At 41.5% G+C, this 22981-nt stretch overlaps 1 protein-coding gene, 1 long non-coding RNA gene and 1 pseudogene across 3 annotated transcripts in view; 2 read left to right on the top strand and 1 right to left on the bottom strand.

Moving 5' to 3' along the window:
• CATSPERB (catsper channel auxiliary subunit beta) overlaps positions 1-22981 on the bottom strand; it is a 108447-nt gene that overhangs the window by 66499 nt on the left and 18967 nt on the right. For both annotated transcript variants that reach the window (XM_086708991.1, XM_086708992.1), the window contains exons 7-13: positions 16263-16358; positions 11752-11901; positions 6725-6820; positions 6469-6587; positions 4619-4651; positions 554-620; positions 237-283 (exon numbers count right to left, since the gene is read on the bottom strand). In XM_086708991.1, the coding sequence (XP_086565117.1) occupies positions 237-283; positions 554-620; positions 4619-4651; positions 6469-6587; positions 6725-6820; positions 11752-11901; positions 16263-16358 (608 nt within the window). The remainder of the gene's footprint in view (positions 1-236; positions 284-553; positions 621-4618; positions 4652-6468; positions 6588-6724; positions 6821-11751; positions 11902-16262; positions 16359-22981) is intronic.
• LOC147579753 (uncharacterized) lies at positions 10538-22094 on the top strand. Its single transcript, XR_015252069.1, has 2 exons — positions 10538-10986; positions 21517-22094. It is a non-coding gene; the product is annotated as an uncharacterized LOC147579753 (long non-coding RNA).
• On the top strand, positions 18377-19443 carry LOC147579754 (pyruvate dehydrogenase (acetyl-transferring) kinase isozyme 3, mitochondrial pseudogene; annotated as a pseudogene).

The raw sequence follows: 22981 nt of genomic DNA, 5'->3' as shown, positions 1-22981 counted from the left end.
ATTTATTTTTGATAGAGAGACAAAGCACAGGTGGGGGCGGGGCAGAGAGAGAGGGAGACACAGAATCCGAAGCAGGCTCCAGGCTCCAGGCTCCGAGCTGTTAGCACAGAGCCCGATGCGCGGCTCAAACCCACGAACCGTGAGATCATGACCTGAGCCGAAGTTGGACGCCCAACCGACTGAGCCACCCAGGCACCCCTAAAATTTCTTACCTTTTAAAATATTTAAGAACATACCTCACTCAGGGTCCTGTTTCTCTCAAAGCTGATAGTAACATAATCAACTATAAAATACAAAGGTACAGAAATTAAAAGCAGCATCTACAGTTTTAAATGTATCATTAAGTACATTCAAATACAATATTTTTTTTCACTTATAACAGGGCCTGCCTCTTTCAGATTTAATTTCCCTCCCCCCTCAGTTTTAGGCCATTAACTTATATAAAATAAACCTACTTTTCTGTTTTATTCTATTTTTATCTTATGTCATTTTATTTCATCTTTATACGCCATCTATGTTGAAAAAAGCCTGTTAATATCTCTTCTCAATTTACCTTCAAAGTGTTCTCTGTTGGCAAAACATTTTTCATTATACCACAATTTTCCTTTGACATAGTCAACCTACATAAAAGAAGAAATAAAAATATCATTTAGGCAGTAGGGAGACTTAAGATATAAAAAGAGAAAAACCTAATGAAAACTTCTAAAGTTTGATAGCTCAGGAGTGTGAGGCAAATACATGGAGAAAAATTCTATGTCAACAAAGGAAATGGCTGGGCAAGAAACAACAATTAGTACATGTACTAATATGGCATTTCCCCCCTGACATGTGGCTAAGTGAAAACAACAGATATGTTCGTATTTAGGATATAGTGGGAGCAAGTGAGGAGAGTTTGTATTCATAATTATTTAAATTTACATTTAAAAGTCACTGAGGGGGCACCTGGCTGGCTCAGCTGGTAGAGTGTGGGACTTTTGCTCTCTCGGTTGTTAGGTTCGAGCCCCACACTGGGGGTAAAGATTACTTAAAAATTAAATCTTTAAATAAAATAAACAAATGAATAAATAAATAAATAAATGTCACTGAAAATCTAAAAGATGTAGGGGACAGGAAGAAGCAGGGAGAGTATATACCAAGGAGCAAATGGGACTTTTTAATGTAGATCTTTATGTAACTGTTTTGGTTTTTAATTATGGGAATGTATTACTGTTTGAAAATAGTCATTTTTAGATGTTGGAAATTCTAATTTCCCTTGCAACATGTTCTCTCTGTTTCAAGATCTTCGTCAAGCACTCCATTTTGATTTACACAGACAGAAAACATAGATATTAGGTAAAACGAGAGAAACAGCTAAGCACTGCTCATCATTGTTTCCTGTTCTCTTTATCTCCCCAACATCTGTGCTCATTGGTTTATTTTGTTAAAGTTCTCTCCTGAGTATTTCCTTAGCTGGAATAACTGGGTGATACACTTTCCAAATTCTTTCTTAATTGGAAAGATGAATAATCTCTTGGCTGGAAAAAGGATTTTTGAATTGTGGTCCCTCTGTCTTGATAGTCTGTAGATGTGTATTTTACTCTTTTCCAGCTTCTACTGCTGTATAAGTGAACTCTAATGCCAGTGAGGTATATTTTGCATTTGTTTCTTCTGTTTGGAAAGTTGTAGTATTTTCCCCTTAATCGTCAAATTCGGAAATATTATTAGGATATGCCCAAGCATACATCTTTTTCAATTCTTCCAGGATATAGTGGTTTTTTTCAATAGATAGCCTTGGATCTTTCTTAATTTTGGTGTAATTTTCTTCTGCTATTTGTGTTATTATTGCCTGTCTTCTATCTGTTCCTTTTTTATTCCTCCCCAAACTTCTCTCACCTCTTAGACTTGGATTATCCTCAAAGGCCTATCTTTGCCCCGTGATTTTTACCCATCTTCCCTGGTTTGAGAAGTTTCTTCCTCTTCATCTTCAGCACTGCTTATCTGCATCTAAACAGTGGCTATTCTATCCTTCAATTTATTGCACTACAAAAAACAATGTTTACTGACTTATTTTGAGAGAGAGCACAAGCAGAGAAGGAGCAGAGACAGAGGGAGAGAGGATGCCAAGCAGGCTCCATGCTGTCAGTGCAGAGCCCAAGGTGGGGCTTGAACTCACCAACCGTGAGTTAATGACTTGAGCCAAAAATCAAGAGTCGGATGCTTAACCAAAGGAGCCACTCAGGTGCCCCAATTCATCCTATTTTTTAATTGCAGTGTGGTATTTAATCCCAGAAATTACTTTCATGTGGCACTTGAAACTCTAAGCTAATAGATGTTGGTGGTCTTTTCTTCTCGCTAATATCTCAGTGCCAAGAACAGTAGCCATAGAATAGACGCTCATTGGATAATTGTTAAATGAGTCGATTCATTTTGTTGTTCTTCTTCATTTATCACCTTCTCCATCAGCAACTCTGCTGTATGGTCTGATTCTAATGATCTTTTGTGCTCTCCGCCTGCTGAGCTGGCTTAGACGTATTTTGAAGGGAGCACTCAAGTCTGGTTTGGGAAGCATTTCAGACTGTGAAGTAACAGAAGGCCAAGTGGTCTCTCCACCTCTGGGCTGCCCTTCCCCCTCACCTCAGAACCAGAAAGAAGCTTCTCTGCTTCCATCTCCTTCACCCTGCTCACCTCAGGCACAGGGAGAAAACAGCCTTCCCACTGGGCTTTTTTTCTCCAGGAGGCCAGCCACTCTCACAAGTTTGACTGAAACCTTCTCTGGGGGCTCCTGGATTTCTGCAAGCCAAGCACTCTCCAGGAGCCTCCACCTTCTAGCCGTCTGCCTGCAGTCGCCAAATGCCTTGTTCTCACCTGACCCATGAGAGGAAAGACATGCCAGGCCTCCTCAGTGGGGCTCCCCAAAGCTTGAGGGGTTCCTCAGAGCTCAGGCTTTGAGTCCAGCTGTCCAGCATCCCCAACACTGCTGAGTTGACAGCCAGGTGGACTGGAGATGAAAGTTAGTGGGAGCCGAGGGGTAAGGAAAAGAGCTCAGGGCATAGTCCCCTCTGTCTCTTTATTCTATTGCTTCTTGTATGATTCAATTTCAGCTGACATATTTGGATTGATTTCTAGCATCTCACTTTATGGCTGGTTTTCCATTCTTCTATCTTTGCACCTGTTTTGCTCTTTTCTTGCTTTTTGTGGGAACTGATGGATTAGTCCTTCATCTTCTTCCCTTCTTCTGGTGGGTTGGAAGCTTTAGGCCATATTTCCTTTTCTTTTCGGGTAATTATCCCTTAAACTGTATGGTTTGTGTTGAACTGAGTACGTTTTTCTATCAAATTCCAAAATGATTCCCCATATTGATTCTCCCACCAAACGAGGGTCTCACAATAGGCTGGTCATCCGCCGAAAATCATCTCCCTTCCTCCTTGTAGTATCTGGAGTTTTGGTTCCGCCCAAGTATTAAACACAAAATTTGGAACTGTAAATTTTTTTTTTACGCCAATTCCATTCTTGGAACAAATATTTACTAAGTGCCTACTTTGTGGCAGGCACCGTGCTGGACGCGGATCCCAGAGTGGAGCTCACAGACGAAGTTCCTTCCTCTGTTAGAGTTTAGAGCATACGTTTTAGGTCTGTCACTATTTCTGGTATTCCACTCCTTCGTGGGGGTTTCTGGGTAGTAAGCTCCGCTAATGTCTTATCTGTGCAACTTTCTTTCCTTCCAGCTCGTTCTTGAGTGACAGAGTTGTGCCTGGTACGGAATTCTATTTTGGCAGGTACTTCCCCTGTTCTTTCTAATGTACATCAGTGTTGCCCATCGGGCCTCCCTGGGTCTCTGCTTTCCATTTCCTCCACTTAGTGTGGCAGGAATCTGTTGCATTTGCGTCCCGAGACATAAGTGCTCCTTCCTTCTAGGTGGTGAGAGCAAGTGAGTGTGTGTGTGTGTGTGTGTGTATGCGTGTGTGCGTGCACAGCTGGGTGTGTGCCCACAGGCCTGCATGAGGATGGAAGGGGGACGGGCCATGGCAATAGGCTAGGAATCCTCATAATTTTGTGGCGGGCTCCAAACTCAAGCATGCTTATGTTGATGGGAATGACCTACTTGAATCACAAAACTTGACTTTGTAGTAACAGAGGAGAGAAAAGACGGATGGAATCCCTTCCCCACCCCACTCTTCACAGGCCAGCAGCGGAGCTGTGGCTGGCTTAAATGGCACTTTTGTGAAAATTGGAGGTGCCCCTTTCTCCAGGCAGGCAGAGACCCACAAGGGGGTCGGGGGGGGGGGGTAGATGGACTGGGGAGAAAAGTGTTAGCCAAATTTCAGCCCCAACTCTCTTTTCAAGGGGGTGCCCTTGTGCAGAATACACCTGAACAACCACAACAGTTCTGGAGAGAACATGCGAAGAAGTGGGGGAGGGGAGGCCAATGAAACAAGCAGATACACTTCTTCCTTTGAAAGGGAAGGAGATCATTGCTTAATGTCTGCTGGAAGTAAGTTTCTTTAAGTTCAAACTGGAAATAATATCATAGTAACAGGAATGATCTGTGTTGTGAATTCTTAATCTTGTGCCTCATCCCTCGGGCCATCAAGGAAACACTCCTCTTCTAACCAACCCCTGGAAAATTTAAGCTTCTTACCCTTTCGAAACCACAAAAGTCTGCCCTTGAAAACTACAAGAAAAAAAAAAACACAAGGACAACACTTTAATTTTTGCTTGCGTATCAGGAGGCATAACAAAACACAGCAATTTGAATTATACTAAAGGAAATGATGCTTTTGTATCCCAGCAGTTAGGAGTGTCACCCATTAAAACCAGCCTCTAACATAGTTTAAATAATATCCTGGAGATTTCCTCTCTGGTCTTTGCTTTGTTTCACTGTTTTATTGATTTATTTGTACTTGGACTTAATTACAGAAAGGATCTGAGTTTTTTTTTGTTTTTGTTTTTTTTAATTTTTTTTTTAACGTTTATTTATTTTTGAGACAGAGAGAGACAGAGCATGAAGTGGGGAGGGGCAGAGAGAGAAGGAGACACAGAATCGGAAGCAGGCTCCAGGCTCTGAGCCATCAGCCCAGAGCCCGACGCGGGGCTCGAACTCCCGGACCGCAAGATCGTGACCTGAGCTGAAGTCGGACGCTTAACCGACTCCGCCACCCAGGCGCCCCTGTTTTTGTTTTTTAAATCACGTAATGATTTAAACGGAAGAGTTTAGAAGGGTACAGAAAGGTACTAAATCTGCCACCCACTGGGATTAGGAAATCCCTTAACATATTATTTTCTCCATGGTCCCCTGTTTCTCCTGCCTCACCCAGGGCCAGCCCTCACTGTACAACCTGTGCCCAATCCTCCATGTTTTGGACTGTTAAGTCACTGTGCCCGGCTTCTTCAAGTCTCCAACAATTCCATGGTAAGCACATAAAAGGTCAGATCTGTTGGTTGTTTGAGCAACAAATGGTACTTCCTCAGAAATGGTGAGGAAGGAGGGAAGGCTGTGAATATTCATAATCCCCACATGTAAGAAATACCTGCTTCTCAACCAAAGCAATCACCCCTTCTATACTCTCTCATCTTTTTTTCCACTGTTTCAAAATCTCTATCACTGCTCTTATTTCTGTTGTGGTAGTTTTTGAGAGATGTTTATTGACATGTTTGAGAATTTCATGGTATATGTATTGTGTATCCTCACCAAAATGTATATGCCCCTCCACTCAATCCCAGTGCTAACTTTTTGACTCATGCTCATTTGTAATACTATATTTAGCTGTATAAATTACCATAAAGTATTTGGGGAACATACATAGCTATAAATAGATAAATAATCTTCTATATGTGCATGTTTAAAACATAAACTTGTGTGGCAATAAAATTAGCACCATTTCCAAAGGATATGGTCAACACTATGAGGCAAGGGAAAAAGCCATTGTATTCTGCTTTTACATTTTCTAAAAGGAAGAAGCATTTAAATTCTAAGACACACCACACATAGCTCAAGTATCAAGTATGTCTACTTTATGTAGATAAAAGGTGAGATCAAAGTATTTGGAGTGTATTATATCTTCTTTTACTAGGTTCTCATGAGGCATTAGCAAATACTTCTTCTATTATTTTTTTTTAAGTCACAAATGGTAAAGTAAATTAAACATAGTTTCTTCCAGTTGGAATTTTTAATTTTCCTCTTACAGTTTTTAAATTAATGACTACGATTGTATTTCTGAACTAGGGATGTATTTATTTATTTTTTTTAACGTTTATTTATTATTAAGAGACAGAGCATGAGCAGGGGAGGGGCAGAGAGAGGAGGAGACACAGAATCCGAAGCAGGCTCCAGGCTCCGAGCTGCGAGCTGCGAGCTGTCAGCACAGAGCCCAACGTGGGGCTCAAACTCACAAACCGCAAGATCATGATCTGAGCCAAAGTAGGACGCTCAACCGACTGAGCCACCCAGGAGCCCCGAACTAGGAACGTATTTAAAAGCAATTCACATACCGTTAAGACAGAGGATGATGGATAACGGAGATCTCCACTTACAAAAAGACCCAGAGAGGTGAGGATAACTAAAAAGTGATTGGTTAAAACCATATCCACCACTGAAAGCTTTGTGTGTTCTAAGGGGAGAAATCACACCAGGTTAAAAAGGAAGGAAAAGGTGAGCTCCTCAGCACAGACATTTCATTTCATTCATACTGATCAAGTATTGCTATATATGGGATCCTGAAGATGAAGTCACCATTAGAGGAATTACCTTCTCCAACTTGGGAATAGATCGTATCTGTCAGGTTATACCACGTGGTATCACTGTAATTCCAAAATCCAGAAAAACTGAGGCCTATGTAAATACCTAACAGGAGAAAAAAGGAAGATTCAGTTCAGATAACGTTACGAAGAGAGTAACCCACTTCTATGGTTCCCAGACTGCCGCAGCCAGAACTGACATCTGCCCCACCTTCCAAACCAATCTCTGCCCTGCCTCAACTCGCCTCCCCTCAGCTAGTATCTCACTTCCTAAGCATTGGAAAGATGCAGCGACTTCAGGTTAACATAGGATTTTAGCCAACTGTCTGATTTAAATTTTAAGGATTCTGTTTTATATCGAAGGGGATCAGAATACGTCCCCCAAAATATGCCACTCTGGTTAAGGATTCCTTTGAGCTGCAGGCAACTGAGAATCAACAGATTCAGGAAGAGATCTCTGCCCTCCCCTTACCCGGCTACAAGCAGAGCATGACTTTCGCTTTGGGACACATGCCTCCCCACCCCTGTGCCAGGAAGAGAAGAGCTCTCTTCTCACCAGAGATGGAAGAGAAGTCGATGCTAAGTTTGCATAAACATACTTTACCAGAACAGCCCTTCTCTTTCATTAATCCCCTCACATCTTTCCTAGTCTCTTCCCCATACTTTATCATCCCCTGAAGCCCAACCTTCTTTCGTTAAAATGGTATATATGCCCCCAAGTTTAACCACTTATTTGAGCTTCACTGCTTTTAAGTTAACTCTGTGGATGTAAATATTTTTTAATGTTTATTTTTGAGAGAGAGAGAGAGAGAAAGAGACAGACAGAGTGTGAGGGGGGAGGGGAAGAAAGAGAGGGAGACAACAGAATCTGAAGCAGGCTGCAGGCTCTGAGTTGTCAGCACAGACCCCCGACACGGGGCTCAAACTTGTGAACCGCGAGATCATGACCTGAGCCAAAGTCGGTTGCTTAACCAACTGAGCCACCCAGGTGCTCCTGTGAGTGCAAATATTAATTTAAAATGTGTGCCTTTTTTTCCTGATAATCTGCCTTTGTTAATTTAATTCATAGCCCTCATTCACTAGACATAAGAGAGTAGAGGAAGAGGGTTTTTTTCTTCCCTGATGGTATTTTTGTAAGCATAAGTACATTCCTAGTTCAGAAATACAATCTTAGTCAATAGTTTTACAACTCCAAGAAGGAAGTTAAAATTCCAAGAGGAAGAAACTATGTTTGATTTACGTTACTATTTGTGATTTTTAAAAAAATAGAAAAAGTATTTGCTTATGCCTCATGATAACCTCGTAAAAGAAGACAGAACACACTGCAAATACTTTGATCTCACTTTTCTTTGGCCATACCTAGGAGTGTTGAGAGTCTTTTGCTTTAAATGTGGAATATTAACCTGAAATCTAGTCAACAGGCATAATTATTGAGGGTGGTGGGAGAGCCTGAAGACGGTTGATGATCTAATGCATGTGCTCTGTTTCCCAAAGACGAATGTAGGACCACTCATGTGGTGAAGTGTATATTTCCACTCTCAGCTGTTTTCTGTGTAGGGAAAGATGTAGCAGGAAGTGTTGTCACCATATACTTTTTCCAGAGAGAGAAAAAGCTAATGACGTGTGTTACCATTCTGAGCTCTAAGTCTCATTCCACAGATAACACTATCCTATATTCTAAGTAGGGATGATCATCGGTGTCCAGTATGATATCACATGACCAGGGCCCTGCAAAGTTTAGAAATATTCAATAGAAGGGTAAGTAGGAAAACAAATGTCTTGTTCTGGTTAATACTTTGAGGCTCAAATTAAGTTACAAAGCCACTCTGTATAACAAACGACCACGACTGTACTCCAGGGTTACAGAAGCTGATGTGGACCATTGTGAAGAGTTTGGATTTTATTCTACTGGCCATAAGGGAAGCCTCTGCATGTCTGAGGCAGGGAAGTGATGTGATTTGGTTTATACTTGAGAAGACCACTCTGGTGGCTGTATGGAAGATGGGTTGTACTGGGGCAAGAATACAAATAGGGAGACCTCTTAAGAAGCTATGAATTAGTCTCGTGGAAAACCAACGTTGACTTAAGACTTTAGCAGAGGAAAGAAGCGGTCACACTGGGGATACACACTGGGTACGGCACCATCCTGGAATGTCATGAGAGTAAGGGCAGTCAAGAATGTGTTCTAGACTTTAGCTTGGAGCAACTCCACATGAATTGGGATAAGGAATACTGGAGAAGAACAGATTTCAGAGGGAGATGAGTCAAGAGTTCTGGATCAGAGTTACTGTATTTGAGATGCTCAGTAGACATCAGGAGGAAATGTAAACTATAGACAATTGCATAGAGGAGTTTGGTCTCCACGGAGCGCTCAGCACCAGAAATATAGGTTTGAGAATCACTGGCCTGGAGACGGCACTTAAACCATAGGACTGGGTTAAGTTTTTCAAAGAGAGAGACGTGGCTCCCTAAGGAAGGAGAGTCAAGGACAAAGCCCTGAGTTTGACAACTACTTGAGGGGACACACCAAAGAGGAGTCTGTCTGGAAAACTAAGGAATGACCAATGTGGTCAGATAAAAGCAATCAAAGGTGATACCGAGAAAGCCAAGAGGATAAAGTGTTTTGAAGACAGAGTGGCCAGCTGTGTCCAGTGCTGCTGGGAAGGAAAGTAGAATGAGGATAAAGAATTGGCGGCTGGGGACGCCTGGGTGGCTCAGTTGGTTAAGTGTCCATCTTCAGCTCAGGCCATGATCTCACGGCTCGTGAGTTTGAACCCCGTGTCAAGCTCTGTGCTGTCAGCCCCGCTTGCACTCTCTTTCTCTCTCAAAAATAAATAAACATTGGGGCACCTGGGTGGCTCAGTCGGTTGAGCGTCTGACTTTGGCTCGGGTCATGATCTCACGGTTTGTGGTTCGAGCCCCGTGTCAGGCTCTGTGCTGACAGCTCATAGCCTGGAGCCTGCTTTGGATTCTGTGTCTCCTTCTCTCTCTGCCCCTCCTCCGCTCACACTTTGTCTCACTCTGTTTCTCAAAAATAAATAAATGTAAAAAAGTAAAAATAAAAAATAAACATTAAAAAAAAGAAGAAGAACGGGTGGCTGGAACTGACAATATGGAAATCAGGAATGGTCTTGGGAAGAAACGTTTCACAAGACTGGCGGGTACCAAACACTCATCTCTAGCGGAATGAAGACAAAGCGGGAGGTGGGACAACGGAGCACCATCTACAATAAGTTCTTTGCCCAAATTTTGCTTTGAAGGAGAACAGAAAAACAGCTAGGATGCTCCCAAACAAAGGAGGGTTTGTCTGTACGCCAATGGACCCAATCCAGCAAGGAGAGAGAGCAGACGATGCAGAGGGAAAGGTGGCATTTGCAGCAGAGAGGCAGCAGGAGCAAGGTGCTTCAGATGGTCGCAGGGAACGGGATCCAGAACACAAGGGTTGGGGGTGGTGGCCTCCGACAGGTGGAATCTGGGCAGAGATGCTTCTCGCAACGCAACAGGCGAGAAGGCAAGGCTCACAAGCACCAATGCGGGTAGAACGGCAGGTTTGCAGGTGCAGCGACGAAGGAGTGCCTTGTGGTCGATCTTGGTTTTCTATATGAAATATTAGATAAAGGCACAGCTGAGAGTGGAAAGGGGAAGGGGGTGATGTGGAGGGTTTGAGGTGTGGGAAGGGGTGTGAGATAAGGCCACTTGGCGGAATCGGAAAATAAACATACCAGCAAAGAGGGACAGGGTTTCTGGGTGGTGCTGAGGGCCCACTTGAGACTTGGGATCGGGAATTTAAAGTGAGAGCGGTCGGTGGAATGCGAAAGGGAGACTGGCGTGCAGTGTCTTCTCTAGCAACATTCTGCTGTCTCAGGGCAGGACTAGAGGTGGTTTTAACCGGAGTTGGCACTGCTCGGGGAATGGAAGACAGAGCAGGGCAGGGAAGCTACAGAAGGATCTGTAAGGGTGGGCTATGCAAATTATGGGGGAGGGGAGAGAGAAAACCAAGGGTGTTGGGAAGTGGAGAAGGTGGTAGGGACAAGACACTGAAGTCTCAGTGAAATCGAAGGAGCACCAGAGTGGGAGCACTAGAAGAGGTGGTAAGAACGTGAGGGGAGGGGGTGTGGACAGTGTGAGTTGCTCATGGTAGAGACTCCACAGGTACCAACATTAGGGGAGATGATGAGGTCCAGAATATGGCCACAGAAGTGCGATGGGGGAAGATCATTGGAGGAAACGACGTCTGGCCGTTGAGTATTACGTCGGTCATCCACATGGATGGTGAGTTGGATTCGAGGATTTTAGTTTGGATTTTAGGGTGCCCATATTATTTGTGAGTAATAATATTTTGTTTCTTTTAATTCTTTTATTTTCCTTTTCATTCATTGGGTTTGGGGACTAGAAGGTCACCGATGATCTAGGAAAAACAACTATCATAATACATTAGAAGTTGAAATGATGGGGTGCCTGGGTGGCTCAGTCGGTTAAGTGTCCGACTTCAGCTCATGTCATGATCTCACAGCTCGTGAGTTCAAGCCCCACGTCAGGGTCTGTGCTGACAGCTCAGAGCCTGCTTCGGATTCTGTGTCTCCCTCTCCTTCTGCCCTTTCCCCACTCATTCTCTCTCTCTCTCTCAAAAATAAACATTAAAAAAAAAGTTGAAACGGAGTAGGATGCTTTTAAATACTACAGTAGGAATCTAAAAGCACCTACATAATAAATGAAGTAATGTTATGATGCCTTAGAACATGATTCCCATTTTACACAAGGAGTCACCTCTGAGAGGAAATAACATATTAATAGAAATCAGGGGGTAAGTGAAATTAGGAGAGACACTACAGTCACGATGAACATGACCAAAAGTCACAGAGTAAAAGTAGTTGATCACACTTGCAAGTTGACAAGGGGAAGTGACAAAGAGTAAATTCGCAGGTATTTTTAGGAAACGTTTTGACTCCGTTGAGTCTAACTTGCACTGCCAGTTAAACACTGCTGTTTTAAAACACAAAACCCACATCTAACTTTCAACACAGCCAACGGGCTTACCGTTGTAGGTTTCATTCAAAATGAAGCCAAGTAACGCTACATCGTTAGCACAGGGGCATTTTGCCACTTTGAGATCCATCACGTGCTGATACACTTTGCTGATATCATTTTTTGTCATTATGGCCCCGAGATCTCCCTGAAGAATAGGTTCTGTGGAAATCAAATTTAGGTGTTTATAAATCGTGGCTGCAGGCTTGAATAGGGACGTTACTGCTTTCCTTTAAAGGTTTTTTTATTTTTAATTTCCCCCAAGTTTTTATTTAAATTCCAATTAGTTAACAAACAGGGTAATATTTGTTTCAGGTGTAGAATTTAGCGATTCAACACCTACACACAACACCTGGTGCTCATCACAAGTGCCCCGTTTAAGGATTTTTAAAGCACTATGTAGAGGGCCTATTTCATTTTCCAAAAAGCAGGTGTATTACCTCACCCTTCATTAGCTAAAAAAAAAAAAAAAAAAAAGGTTGATTCTTATTTTCCAGAGTAGAAGGAATGAAGGCTAAGTGCCCTTCATGGGGGCCTGGCACAGTCACACTGCAGAAGAACGTGTGTGATGGCAGACACTGCTTTGGTCACCTTTGGGGACGAGGACTGGCCGCAGGATCTCTCCCTAGAAATGGAATTGCTGGGTCATAGGACACTTACGATGGAGAACAGCTTCTGCTTCAAAAGCCCACACCACACATTTACTTTTTGTTCTCTTCCTCCGATCTCTTCCTCCGAAACGGCAGCAGATATAGAACAATGGGAATAAATCCAGAATACCAGTAGATGGGGAAAGGTATCATTAGGGGCTGAGACACTGGGGGATTTCCCGAAGAGACACAGAAGCTGGGCTGGGATTACAAGGAAAAACCAATGAGAGGGGTACAGGTTCCACCCCTCAACCTGGCAATCTATTCTTGGATATGCAAAGCATTGGGGCTGGATGAAGTCAAATTTTAATGATAAGAAAATAGGGGAATTTTTTTTTCTTCTGAAAAATGAGAAAAGGGAGTACAAAAAACAAGCCAGGGCAATTTGACAGAATACTGCTGTCTGAATTTCAAAAACAGCCAAGGGATTTTTAAAAAGAAGTATCTAGGGGCGCCTGGGTGGCTCAGTCGGTTGAGTGTCCGACTTTGGCTCAGGTCATGATCTCGCGGTTTGTGGGTTCAAGCCCTGCGTTGGGCTCTGTGCTGACAGCTCAGAGCCTGGAGCCTGCTTCGGATTCTGTATCTCCCTCTCTCTCTGCCCCTCCCCCACTCATGCTCTGTCTCTCTCTCTCTCTGTCAAAAATGAAAAAAACATTAAAAAAATAAAATAAAGAGATATTTAATAATTGATTCTTTAGCTGTTTACATTTCTACAATGTAGATCTTTACCATTTCCCTCAAATCTGTGGCAAAGCCCAAAGACTTTAAGTGATACATTTTTCACTTCCTACAAAAGCAAGAAATGGAGGTAGATTTCCATGTGGGTTGATACAGTGTAGCTTAGACCAGAAAGAGATCGAACTTATAAACCAATGTTATTCACTCTGAAATTCAAAGGCATTTGGGGTATGGCAGCTGACTCTCCAGGGTGACAGCATGTCTGTGCAGGCAATTAATAACCAGATCTTACAGGACAGAGAGACTGGACCTTGTTGCTGGGACATGATCACATCAAAATGAAAACACCTCGATGTACAAGCTCCCTAGAGTCAGATACTGTATTTTAAATGTTTTAAGAATGAGGGAGTGGTTATAAGTCTTGACTACTATTGAGAAGTCAAGGAGGAGACAGAAAAGGGACCCTTATGAAAGGGAACCAGGGATTGTGATTAGGAACAGTGTTAGTGGAGGGGTCTAGGGGGTGGATTGGAGTTAGTAGTGAATAAAGAGTTCCTACTGTAACCCTAACTTTAACTCTTAATTGCCCCTTCTCAATGCTTTCTCCCCATGTCTCCAGCATTTCAGTAAATGAGACCATCACCCATTTGATTGCTCAATAAGAAATCTAGGATTCATTCTGATTCCTCTGTCTGCCTTATCCCTCATCCACCAGGAAGGAACTCCTACCAGCTCTACTTCTGAAACACATTCTAAAGATTCTTATTTCTCACCATCTCCACCCCCCGGCCCATGTTCCCCGGACCACCTCCCAGGTGGACCAGGGCAACAGCTGTCAACCAATCTCCTCTATGCCATTTTTTGCCATCCTTCTCTGAGTGTCTTCACACAGCAGCCAAGGTGACCCACTTAGAAAGCATGAGTCAGAATGTATCACTCTCCAGCTTCAAATGCTCCAAAGGCTCTTCCTTAGAATAACACCTGCACTTATTACCATGCTCCCTGCTGGCCTCTCCAAACGTATTATAAGCCACTCTGCCTGTCGTTTACTCTGCTTCCACATCACAGGCCTCCTTTCTGTTCCTCAAACACATGAATCTCATTTCTGCATCTGGAACCTTTAAGAACAACTCATTTGTAGAACTCTTTGCTACCACGTTACCTCTATACATTCTAAATTAAGTATATGCTAACATTTAAATGCAGTAGATAATAACCTGGGTGCATTTCAATGTGTTGTGATTCAGATTTCAAAAATATTTTGAAAACTGAAATAATTATGGACTGTTACTTCAGTACTTAAAGGTAGCTAGCACAGGACTTCAAAATATCCATCTCAAAGGCTTGCAATTACTATTGAATAACTATTAAAAAAAATTTTTTTAATGTTTATTATTTTTGAGAGACAGAGCGTCAGTGGGGGAGGGGCAGAGAGAGAGGGAGACACGGAATCTGAAGCAGGCTCCAGGCTCTGAACTGTCAGCACGGAGCCTGACACGGGGCCCAAACTCAAGAACCACGAGATCATGACCTGAGCCAAAGTCAGACGCTTAACCGACTGAGCCACCCAGGCGCCCCAATAATTGACTATTTTTTAAAAACCTGGATGCTATGACAAAATAATAAAGCACAACATTTTGTCATTTTTCAGGTATTTTAATTTTGGTTAAAGAAATAAAAGAATATAGAATGATTGAAGATATCTCTGCTCCCTTTGTGGCCCCATTTCCAAATTTTCCCCAAATGCAACCACTATCATGAAATTGCTGTGTAGGATTCTAATCCCATGTTTTTACATTTTTACTACAATATATATGTACCCATGAATGGTACATAGCATTGTTATGTGTTTTCTAAATTTTGAGTAAATGTTCTCCTATTCTATTCTGAAACTTGAATTTTCATTCAATGCTTTTGAGTTCTGTTCTTGATGATATATATGGGTCTATTTCCTTCATTTTAACAGAAAATTCTACAGGTATCTGTCTTTTCCCCTACTGATGGACATTTAAGTTGTTTCTCATTTCTATTACAAATAATGCTACATTAAATAGATCTGTCTTTTGCACACATGCAACCTTTGTTCTAGACCAGTTCTCAATCCTCTGCACGTCAGAATCACCTGGGGGGATTTTTTTTTTCTTTTTTTCTTTTTTAGTTACAGATGGCTGGCTCCACTTCTAGAGCTCAGATTTTATTTTATTTTATGTTTATTTATTTATTTGGGGTGGGGGGGAGAGGCAGAGAGAGAGGGAGAGAGAAAGAATCCCAAGAAGGCTCTGCACTGTAATCACAGAACCTGAAGTGGGGCTTGAACCCATGAACCACGAGATCATGACCTGAGCCAAAATCAAGAGTCAGATGCTTAATCCACTGAGTTATCCAGGCACCCTTAGAGGTCAGATTTTAATTGACATAAGGTTGGGTGGGACATCATCACTTTTCTTAAAGCTACCCACTCTCCTAAAGCTACTACTTTCCCATAAGATGTATTATTTATTTATCTTTATTCTGCATTCTACATAGCACCATCAGAGTGGGAGTAAAGAATAAAAGTAAAAAGCACCTGAAACTAATATTACACTGTATGTTAAATAACTGCAATTTAAATTTTTTAGAAAAGGGAAGGTGAGGAAAGTAAAGATAAATATAAGATCCAGGAATGAGGACTTAAAAAAATACAATTTAATGCTACGGATGATCAAAAATTGGACTATAAGTCAGACAACTGGAAAAGAGAAGCCTAGACAGTTATATCACTCAGTGTTCATAACCTTAAAAGAACCAATTTTTCATGAAAAAAATGTAAATGTTCCTACAAAGAATGAGCAAATATTTTTGCTGATGGTCATCATAAAGGAAACTGAAATGCAATGAACACTATCTTTTGTAACATGTTCATAGAATGTGCAAAAACTAACTTTATAAAGCCATTATTTATCATGACCTCCATATGATTATAGAAAAAAGATATATTTCCATATTTCTATAGCACTCTTTGCAGACCTCTATTAACCATTAGAGGTGTATTTAATTATTTGTTTTCCTCATCAGAATGGGAGCCCCTCAAGGGTAATGATCATCTCTCTCTTTTTTATCGCTAGAACTTAGCACGGAGTCTGGCATATAGTAGGTTACAACATTTGTTGAAAGAATATTATGAATGCCATTTTACTTTTATCTGTTGGCATTTACCTCGGACATTATCCAATAGTGTTCCTTCAGTAGTATAAATATGTAATCCGTGTTGTAATGTGATCCTTACTAACCATTCTTCTACAGCTGCAATATCTGTTTGAAAACAAAAGGCAAATAATTAGCTATTTTTTGTGTGTGCCAAGTTGGTGAAATTTAAGGCTATATACACACGACCAACAACATTATGATTCATTTCCCAATCGCTTTGACTGCATTTAAATATAAGGTTTCCCATGCTTTTCCTACAGACATTTTGATGGTTAAATAAATTAAAAAAAAAAGAATTATGAAATGGTCTTACTACCACAACCATAAATCCAGATAATATTTTAGATCATAATTTTTCTATAAGAGCTGTTGTGGCTTGGTAAAAAGCAAATGATGACACTTCATGTGAAGTGGTATACTATTATTTTTAAGCAGACCATGATTAATTAAAATATATAGTGTAGGGGCACCTGGGTGGCTCGGTTGGTTAAGCATCCAACTTTGGCTCAGGTCATGACTTCACAGTTTGTGGGTTTGAGCCCTGCGTCGGGCTCTGCACAGACAGTGCTGAGCCTGCTTGAGATTCTCTCTCTCCCTTTTTCTCTCTGTCCCTCCCCAATTCGCTCTTTCTCAAAATAAACTTTATATATATATGTATATATATGTATATATATATACAACACACAACACACAAAAAAATAATTTAAGGTATAAATAATAAGCCAATAGTAGAGATAAATAGAATAAAACATAATTAATATAAATGAAGACAGAGAAAGAAAAGTAGAACAGAAGAGGGGTGTCTGGGTGGCTTAGTCAATTAAGTGTCTGACTTTGGCTCAGGTCATGATCTCATGGTTCATGCGTTTGAGCCCCACATCAGGCTCCACACTGTCAGCGTGGACGGAGTGTGGAGGGGCAGGGATGGAACTTCCTGCCTCACACAGTGCACTTTCCCCCGGCTGGTGGTCTGCACATCCTGTTTCCCCCTTTCCTGCCCGCTGGTCCTTTCTTGGTTCCCTTCCTGGCTGCTGAGCCACTCACGAGCTCAGGGTCTGGCCACCACAGACACCCGCCCCCTCCTCCTGTGGGGTGAGGGACAGAGTCACACACTGGCCACACGAATGCCAGCCACTTCTTCCCCCTGTGGCTTTCACTATTGAGTTTCTGTTCTCACTGGCAAGTCCATTCACCAGCACCTCAGGCTCAGCACAGAGGCTCATCCCATGCAAAAATTTCTGTCTGCCTGGGACGGGCTCCTGGTCCCTGAGGGTAGCTGGACGTGTGCCCTCTGGCTTCCCTTTGGGCTAAAAGCTCTTCCTACTCTGGTGGTCATTTTCTTCAGAATTACAACTTCTCTCACATGAGGGACACTTACCCCACTGGGGCCCAGATCCCAGGGGCTTATCTTTTAAAGGGGGGTGGTAGGGGCAGATTTAGCTGGGGACAGGGCTTATGATTCTGTTGTAGTGGGTGAAATTAATAACTAATATTAAATATTAATTATTAAATTAACTACTAAGTAACGAATAGTAAAATTTACTGGTTCATGAGAGAAAAAAGAAAACAGAAGAGAAGGAATAGAAAATACCCTGATGATAAATTTCAAAACAACCATATCAACAATTACATTAAACGTAAATGATCTAAAAATACCAGTCAAAAGATTTCCAGACAATATGTAAAAATCAAGACTGAATATGCTATCTATAAGATATCCACTTTAAATATAAAAGTATATATAAAAATATAAATATAAAAACATTGATGGGGAAGCCATGGGTGGTGAACTCAGCCTGGGAGCTCTTGTGACATGGGCCAAGGCTGAGGCTAAAACCAGGGTGCACTCGTGAAAAACATGCCTGACCCAAATGACAGCTGAATGGGTTTTCATGTACACCCAGGTATCTAGTTGGGTCTGTGAAGTGGCTGCTGAAGTAGCTAGTGTGCCCAAATAGATCAGATGATATTTGTGCTTCTTGCTGTCACTATTTTCCATCAAGCAATTCCTGGACTTTGAGAAAGATAATGGTGTGAGAAAACATCATGTATGTTTCTACAAAAGGATCTTCCCACATGACTGGCTGACCCAGAGAAGTCAATCTTTGGATGTATGACTTAACTGGCCCTCCGTGGGACTGGTTCAGAGTTGGTATGTACATAACCATCTTTGACTTTTAAAATATGAAGAGCCCTGGGGATCCACACATCTTGGATAACTCTTTACAAGTTCTGACTAAAGACAGAAATGGTATGGTTCCTATAATGGCACATGGAGTGATTGAATATAAGGAAAAGTGTGGATTTAATTCTTTTTTTTAAAATTTTTTGTAAATGTTTATTTATTTTTGAGAGAGAGAGAGAGACAGAGACAGAGAGAGAGGCAGAGAGAGAGAGAGAGAGGCAGAGCAAGAGCAGAGGAGAGGCAGAGAAAAAGGAAGACCTAGAATTGGAAGCAGGCTCCAGCCTCTGAGCTGTCAGCACAGAGCCCTGCATGGGGCTGGAACTCAGGAACTGCGAGATCATGACCTGAGCGGAAGTTGGATGCTTAACCGATTGAGCCACCCAGGCGCCTCTGGATTTAATTCTTTATTAACAGTAACATCCAATTATTATCTATTATAAATCAAATTAGGTTGGATTTTTTTTTAATTTTTTTTTAACATTTATTTATTTTTGAGACAGAGAGAGACAGAGCATGAGGGGGGGGAGGGCCAGAGAGAGAGGGAGACACAGAATCTGAAGCAGGCTCCAGGCTCTGAGCTGTCAGCACAGAGCCTGATGCGGGGCTTGAACTCACGGACCGTGAAATCGTGACCTGAGCGAAGTCGGATGCTCAACCGACTGAGCCACCCAGGCGCCCCCAAATTAGGTTGGATTTATAGCAACTGCATCTCTTCCCACATGTTTATTAACCAGCACACGCTTCTGGTGGTAATACTAATCCCGCTCATCCTAAACACACAGGAAATATTAATCCCACCTACAATGTGGTTAATGTAGTGAAAGATGTATATGAAACAGCCAAGAAGCCATGCAATGCAGGGTTAGCTGGTAGATCCAGAACTGGAAGTTGAAGAGGTTCAATGACAAAGCTCCACACAAACCTAGTCAAGTAGTTGATGTGCCCTCACATGGGTCTCACACGCTATTCAAGAATTCAGTGAGAACAACAGTAGAACTGCATTAAGAGTTATAGAAAAGAGGGATATCTGGCTGTTAAAACCCTAGTTACTTTGGGTAAAGAAGATGTGTCCACTAGATAAGTGACCAAGGGGATGGTATCCCATCACTGTGGGATAGCTATGGGATAGCACCATAGCTATTCCAGTGTTTGAATGTTTATTTTTGCTAGACTAGCTGGTTGTTTTCCATGGAGTCCTTCCTACAGCTCCAGTTCCTCCATTACACTAGTAACCTGAGCAATTTTTCATCCTATCTTGTTGTGCTGTGGTTAATTCCCTCCTCACATGCTCTGCTCTCTGATTTAAATTTCTGCCTTCCTCCATCTGATTGGATTCTCGGTGGGAGGCATCAGTACTTTTGTGTTTGATCTTATTTACTGACGCCTTGATTTTATTTTAAAATTCATTTGTGCGCTTTCATTCTGTTGGTCAATGTGTTCTAATGGTTGCCTTGGGAAAAACAGGCAAGAGAATGAAAAAAAGAAAGATACATTATGCAAATACTAATTCACAGACAGCTGTAGTGGCTATATCAATACCTGACAAAGATGATTTCAGATCAAGGTAATATCAGGAATAAAGAGCAGCAATGCATATGATAAAGGGATCAATTCACTAAAAAGCTGCAACAACTCCAAGTGTGTACATGCTTAACAAGCGCTTCAAAGTACATGAATAAAAGGCTGATAAAACTGAAAAAAGAAATCCAAAAATCCACAATTATACCTGGATATTTCAAAACTCCTCTCTCAGTAACTGACAAAAATCAGTACGAATATAGAAAAGCCGAATGCTATCAAACCAACTGACCTAACCAACATTTATAGAGCATTCCAGCTGAGAATAGCAGAAGATTTTTTTCACGTGTGCGTGCAAGATTCCCCCAACGAGCCATACCGGACATCTTAACAAATTATCATATGAAATATGTTCTCAGAACACAGAATTAATCTGGAAAAAATAGATAACAGAAAGATATCTGGAAAATCTCCAAGTATTTGGACATCTTACAATGTACTTTTAAATAATCACAGGTCAAAGAGAAAGCAGGAGGGCAAATGAGAAAGTATTTCTAACTGAGAGAAAATGAAAACACACCACATCAAAATTTACGAGACGCAGCGAAAGCAGTGCTAGAGAGAAATATATAGCAGTAAAATATTTATATTGGATAAAAGAAATACCTCAAATCAATGATCTGAAGCTCGGGTTGAAAGACAGTAAAGGCCTTATACAGAGTCAAATAGTAAATATTTTGGGCTTTGTGGGCCATATGGTCTCTGTCACAACACTAACTCTGCCACGGTAATACAAAAGCAGCCCCAGCAAACACATAAATTGACGAACATGGCTGTGTACCAATAAAACTTTGTGTACAAACAGGCTGCGGGCCAAAAGTGTAGTTTGCCGACCCCTAATCTAAAGGTTCCCAAATTAAGAAACTAGGGAAAAGGGGGCAAATTAAACCAAAAGCAAATAGAAGAATAAGATAAAGAGTGAGGTTCAATGAAATGAAGGCCAAAAAAATAAAACAAAACAAAACCCCCAAAAAACTAATATTCTCAATCAGTGAAATCAAAAGATGTTTATTTGCAAGGGTCTATAAAATTGAGGAAACTGCCAGACTAATCAAGAAGAAAAAAAGGTGCAAATAACTCATATTAGAGGTGAAATAGGGAACCTCACTGGGGACTGTCTACTCTACTCGCTGTGTCATAAATTCAAAAACGTAGATGAAATGGAAAAGTTCCTACAAAGATGCAAACTGCCAAAACACACTTGAGAAAAACTAGAAGATGCGAATGTTCCCACATCTATTAAGGAAACTGAATTTGTGGTTAAAAGCTTTCTCACAAAGAAAACTCCAGACCCGGATATCTTCACTGGCCTGGAGAAGCTCACCAAACATTTAATGAAAAGAGAATATCAATACTACAAAATTCCTTCCATAATATAGGAGAGACTCTTCCTCATTTTATGTGTGTATGTATTTGTTTATTTCTGTTCTTAGAAGTCAGCTTTATGTTCAGTGTTATTTAGTTCTAACAGCCTATGTACTTACTTTTGCTTCTCACCAGGTTTACCTGCAGGCCGAGATTTCAAAAACCCCAGCAAACAAACACACAGCACTGTGGGATTTCAGGCAGTGACCACCTGCATTTCATTTTGGCAATTAAACCAGGACTCCCTTTCAAAGAAGCTTCTATGCAAAGTGCCGTGTTTCTAGAATGAGGCGCGTGTTTTTTCAACCTTGAAGTCACCCTCTTGAAAAGCAGACCCAGAAACCCAAGCTTTCAGAACTTGGTTATAGTATCACCATTGCTGTGGTAATTTTACAACCAATAGCCCCCAAAGTTACTTTATTTAACAGAGGGCTTCAAGACCAGGCGGAATTTCTTGGCAATCTCACCTGCCCCTGCTGACTTGACTGTTCTACATCTGTTTCCATGGGAATCTTCACCCTTAAAGTCCAGGAGATGACCTCAGCTGCACCAAGTTGCCAAGCAGAGCCCATCCGGAGAGGGAGGGGTGGGGGGATTTGGACACAGGGCCCCTTGCTGGTCCCAGCACTGCTGTCTGACCCAGCAACAATGAACCTGTTCACTATTCATAAACGCTGTCCAATAAAGAGCATGCATCAAAACTTAAAAGCCAACCTTTCTGCCCAGATTCCTGGATAAAAAGGATTTTTAAAAATCTGTATAATTTGAACCAAAAGGGCAACTATTAAAAATAAACCAAGAAAAAAATAAAATAAACAAAGAAATATCCAGAAACAGGTTTCTAGTGAAAGCTTGACTTCCAATGCAATAAAATGATTTAGACAGGTTCTTTTATCTATGGGGAATGCAATGGTATCACGGCCCCTTAGTTAAGCCTTCTGAAAATCCTTAAGTAGAAAGCATTTTAATTCAGAGACCAAAGTGAAAATATCTTTGAAAGAAGAATAATGTGGCTAGGAAACCTTGTGCCTCTTGGCAAATATTTTCCAACCCACCATGAGCTTGGGCTTCCTGGGAAGGTCACTGGTTTCCCAGTCAAAAACATTCTTGAAGTCATCAGGAATGGAGGGATGGAGACACAGCATCTGGGCAGGTGTGTTTCTAGTTCCATATCTGGGGCTCAAGAGCCAAAAAGCTTGATCCTGCAGGGCCTCATGAAGACATTCCCCAGGGTGATAAAGACTCTAAAGCATCTGAGGCTCCATAAGAACTCCTGAATGTTACCAGCTGTGCTGGGCTACCCAGACTCTTCCCCAAAGCCTTGCATTGTCTGTCCTTTTTCACTTAAAGTTGAGCACCACCCTGGCGTTCATCAGCAGCATCCACAACAACAAAGCAATTCGTTGTATAGTGATAGCTTTATTGGATACCAAATGGAGATGAAGACATTAGGAGAAAATAAAACTCTAGACTGATAACCACAAGAACCTCCTAGCCAAATGAGTCCAACAATATATAAAAAGGATAATACATCATGACCAAGAGTTGTTTATCCTAGGATTACAAGGCTAGTGCAAAATTCAAAAATGAATCAAGGAAA

Source organism: Puma concolor, chromosome B3, assembly GCF_028749965.1.
Source record: "Puma concolor isolate L17-30 chromosome B3, mPumCon1.1.hap2, whole genome shotgun sequence".
NCBI lineage: Eukaryota > Metazoa > Chordata > Mammalia > Carnivora > Felidae > Puma > Puma concolor.
This window is presented reverse-complemented; position numbering and strand designations above follow the sequence as displayed.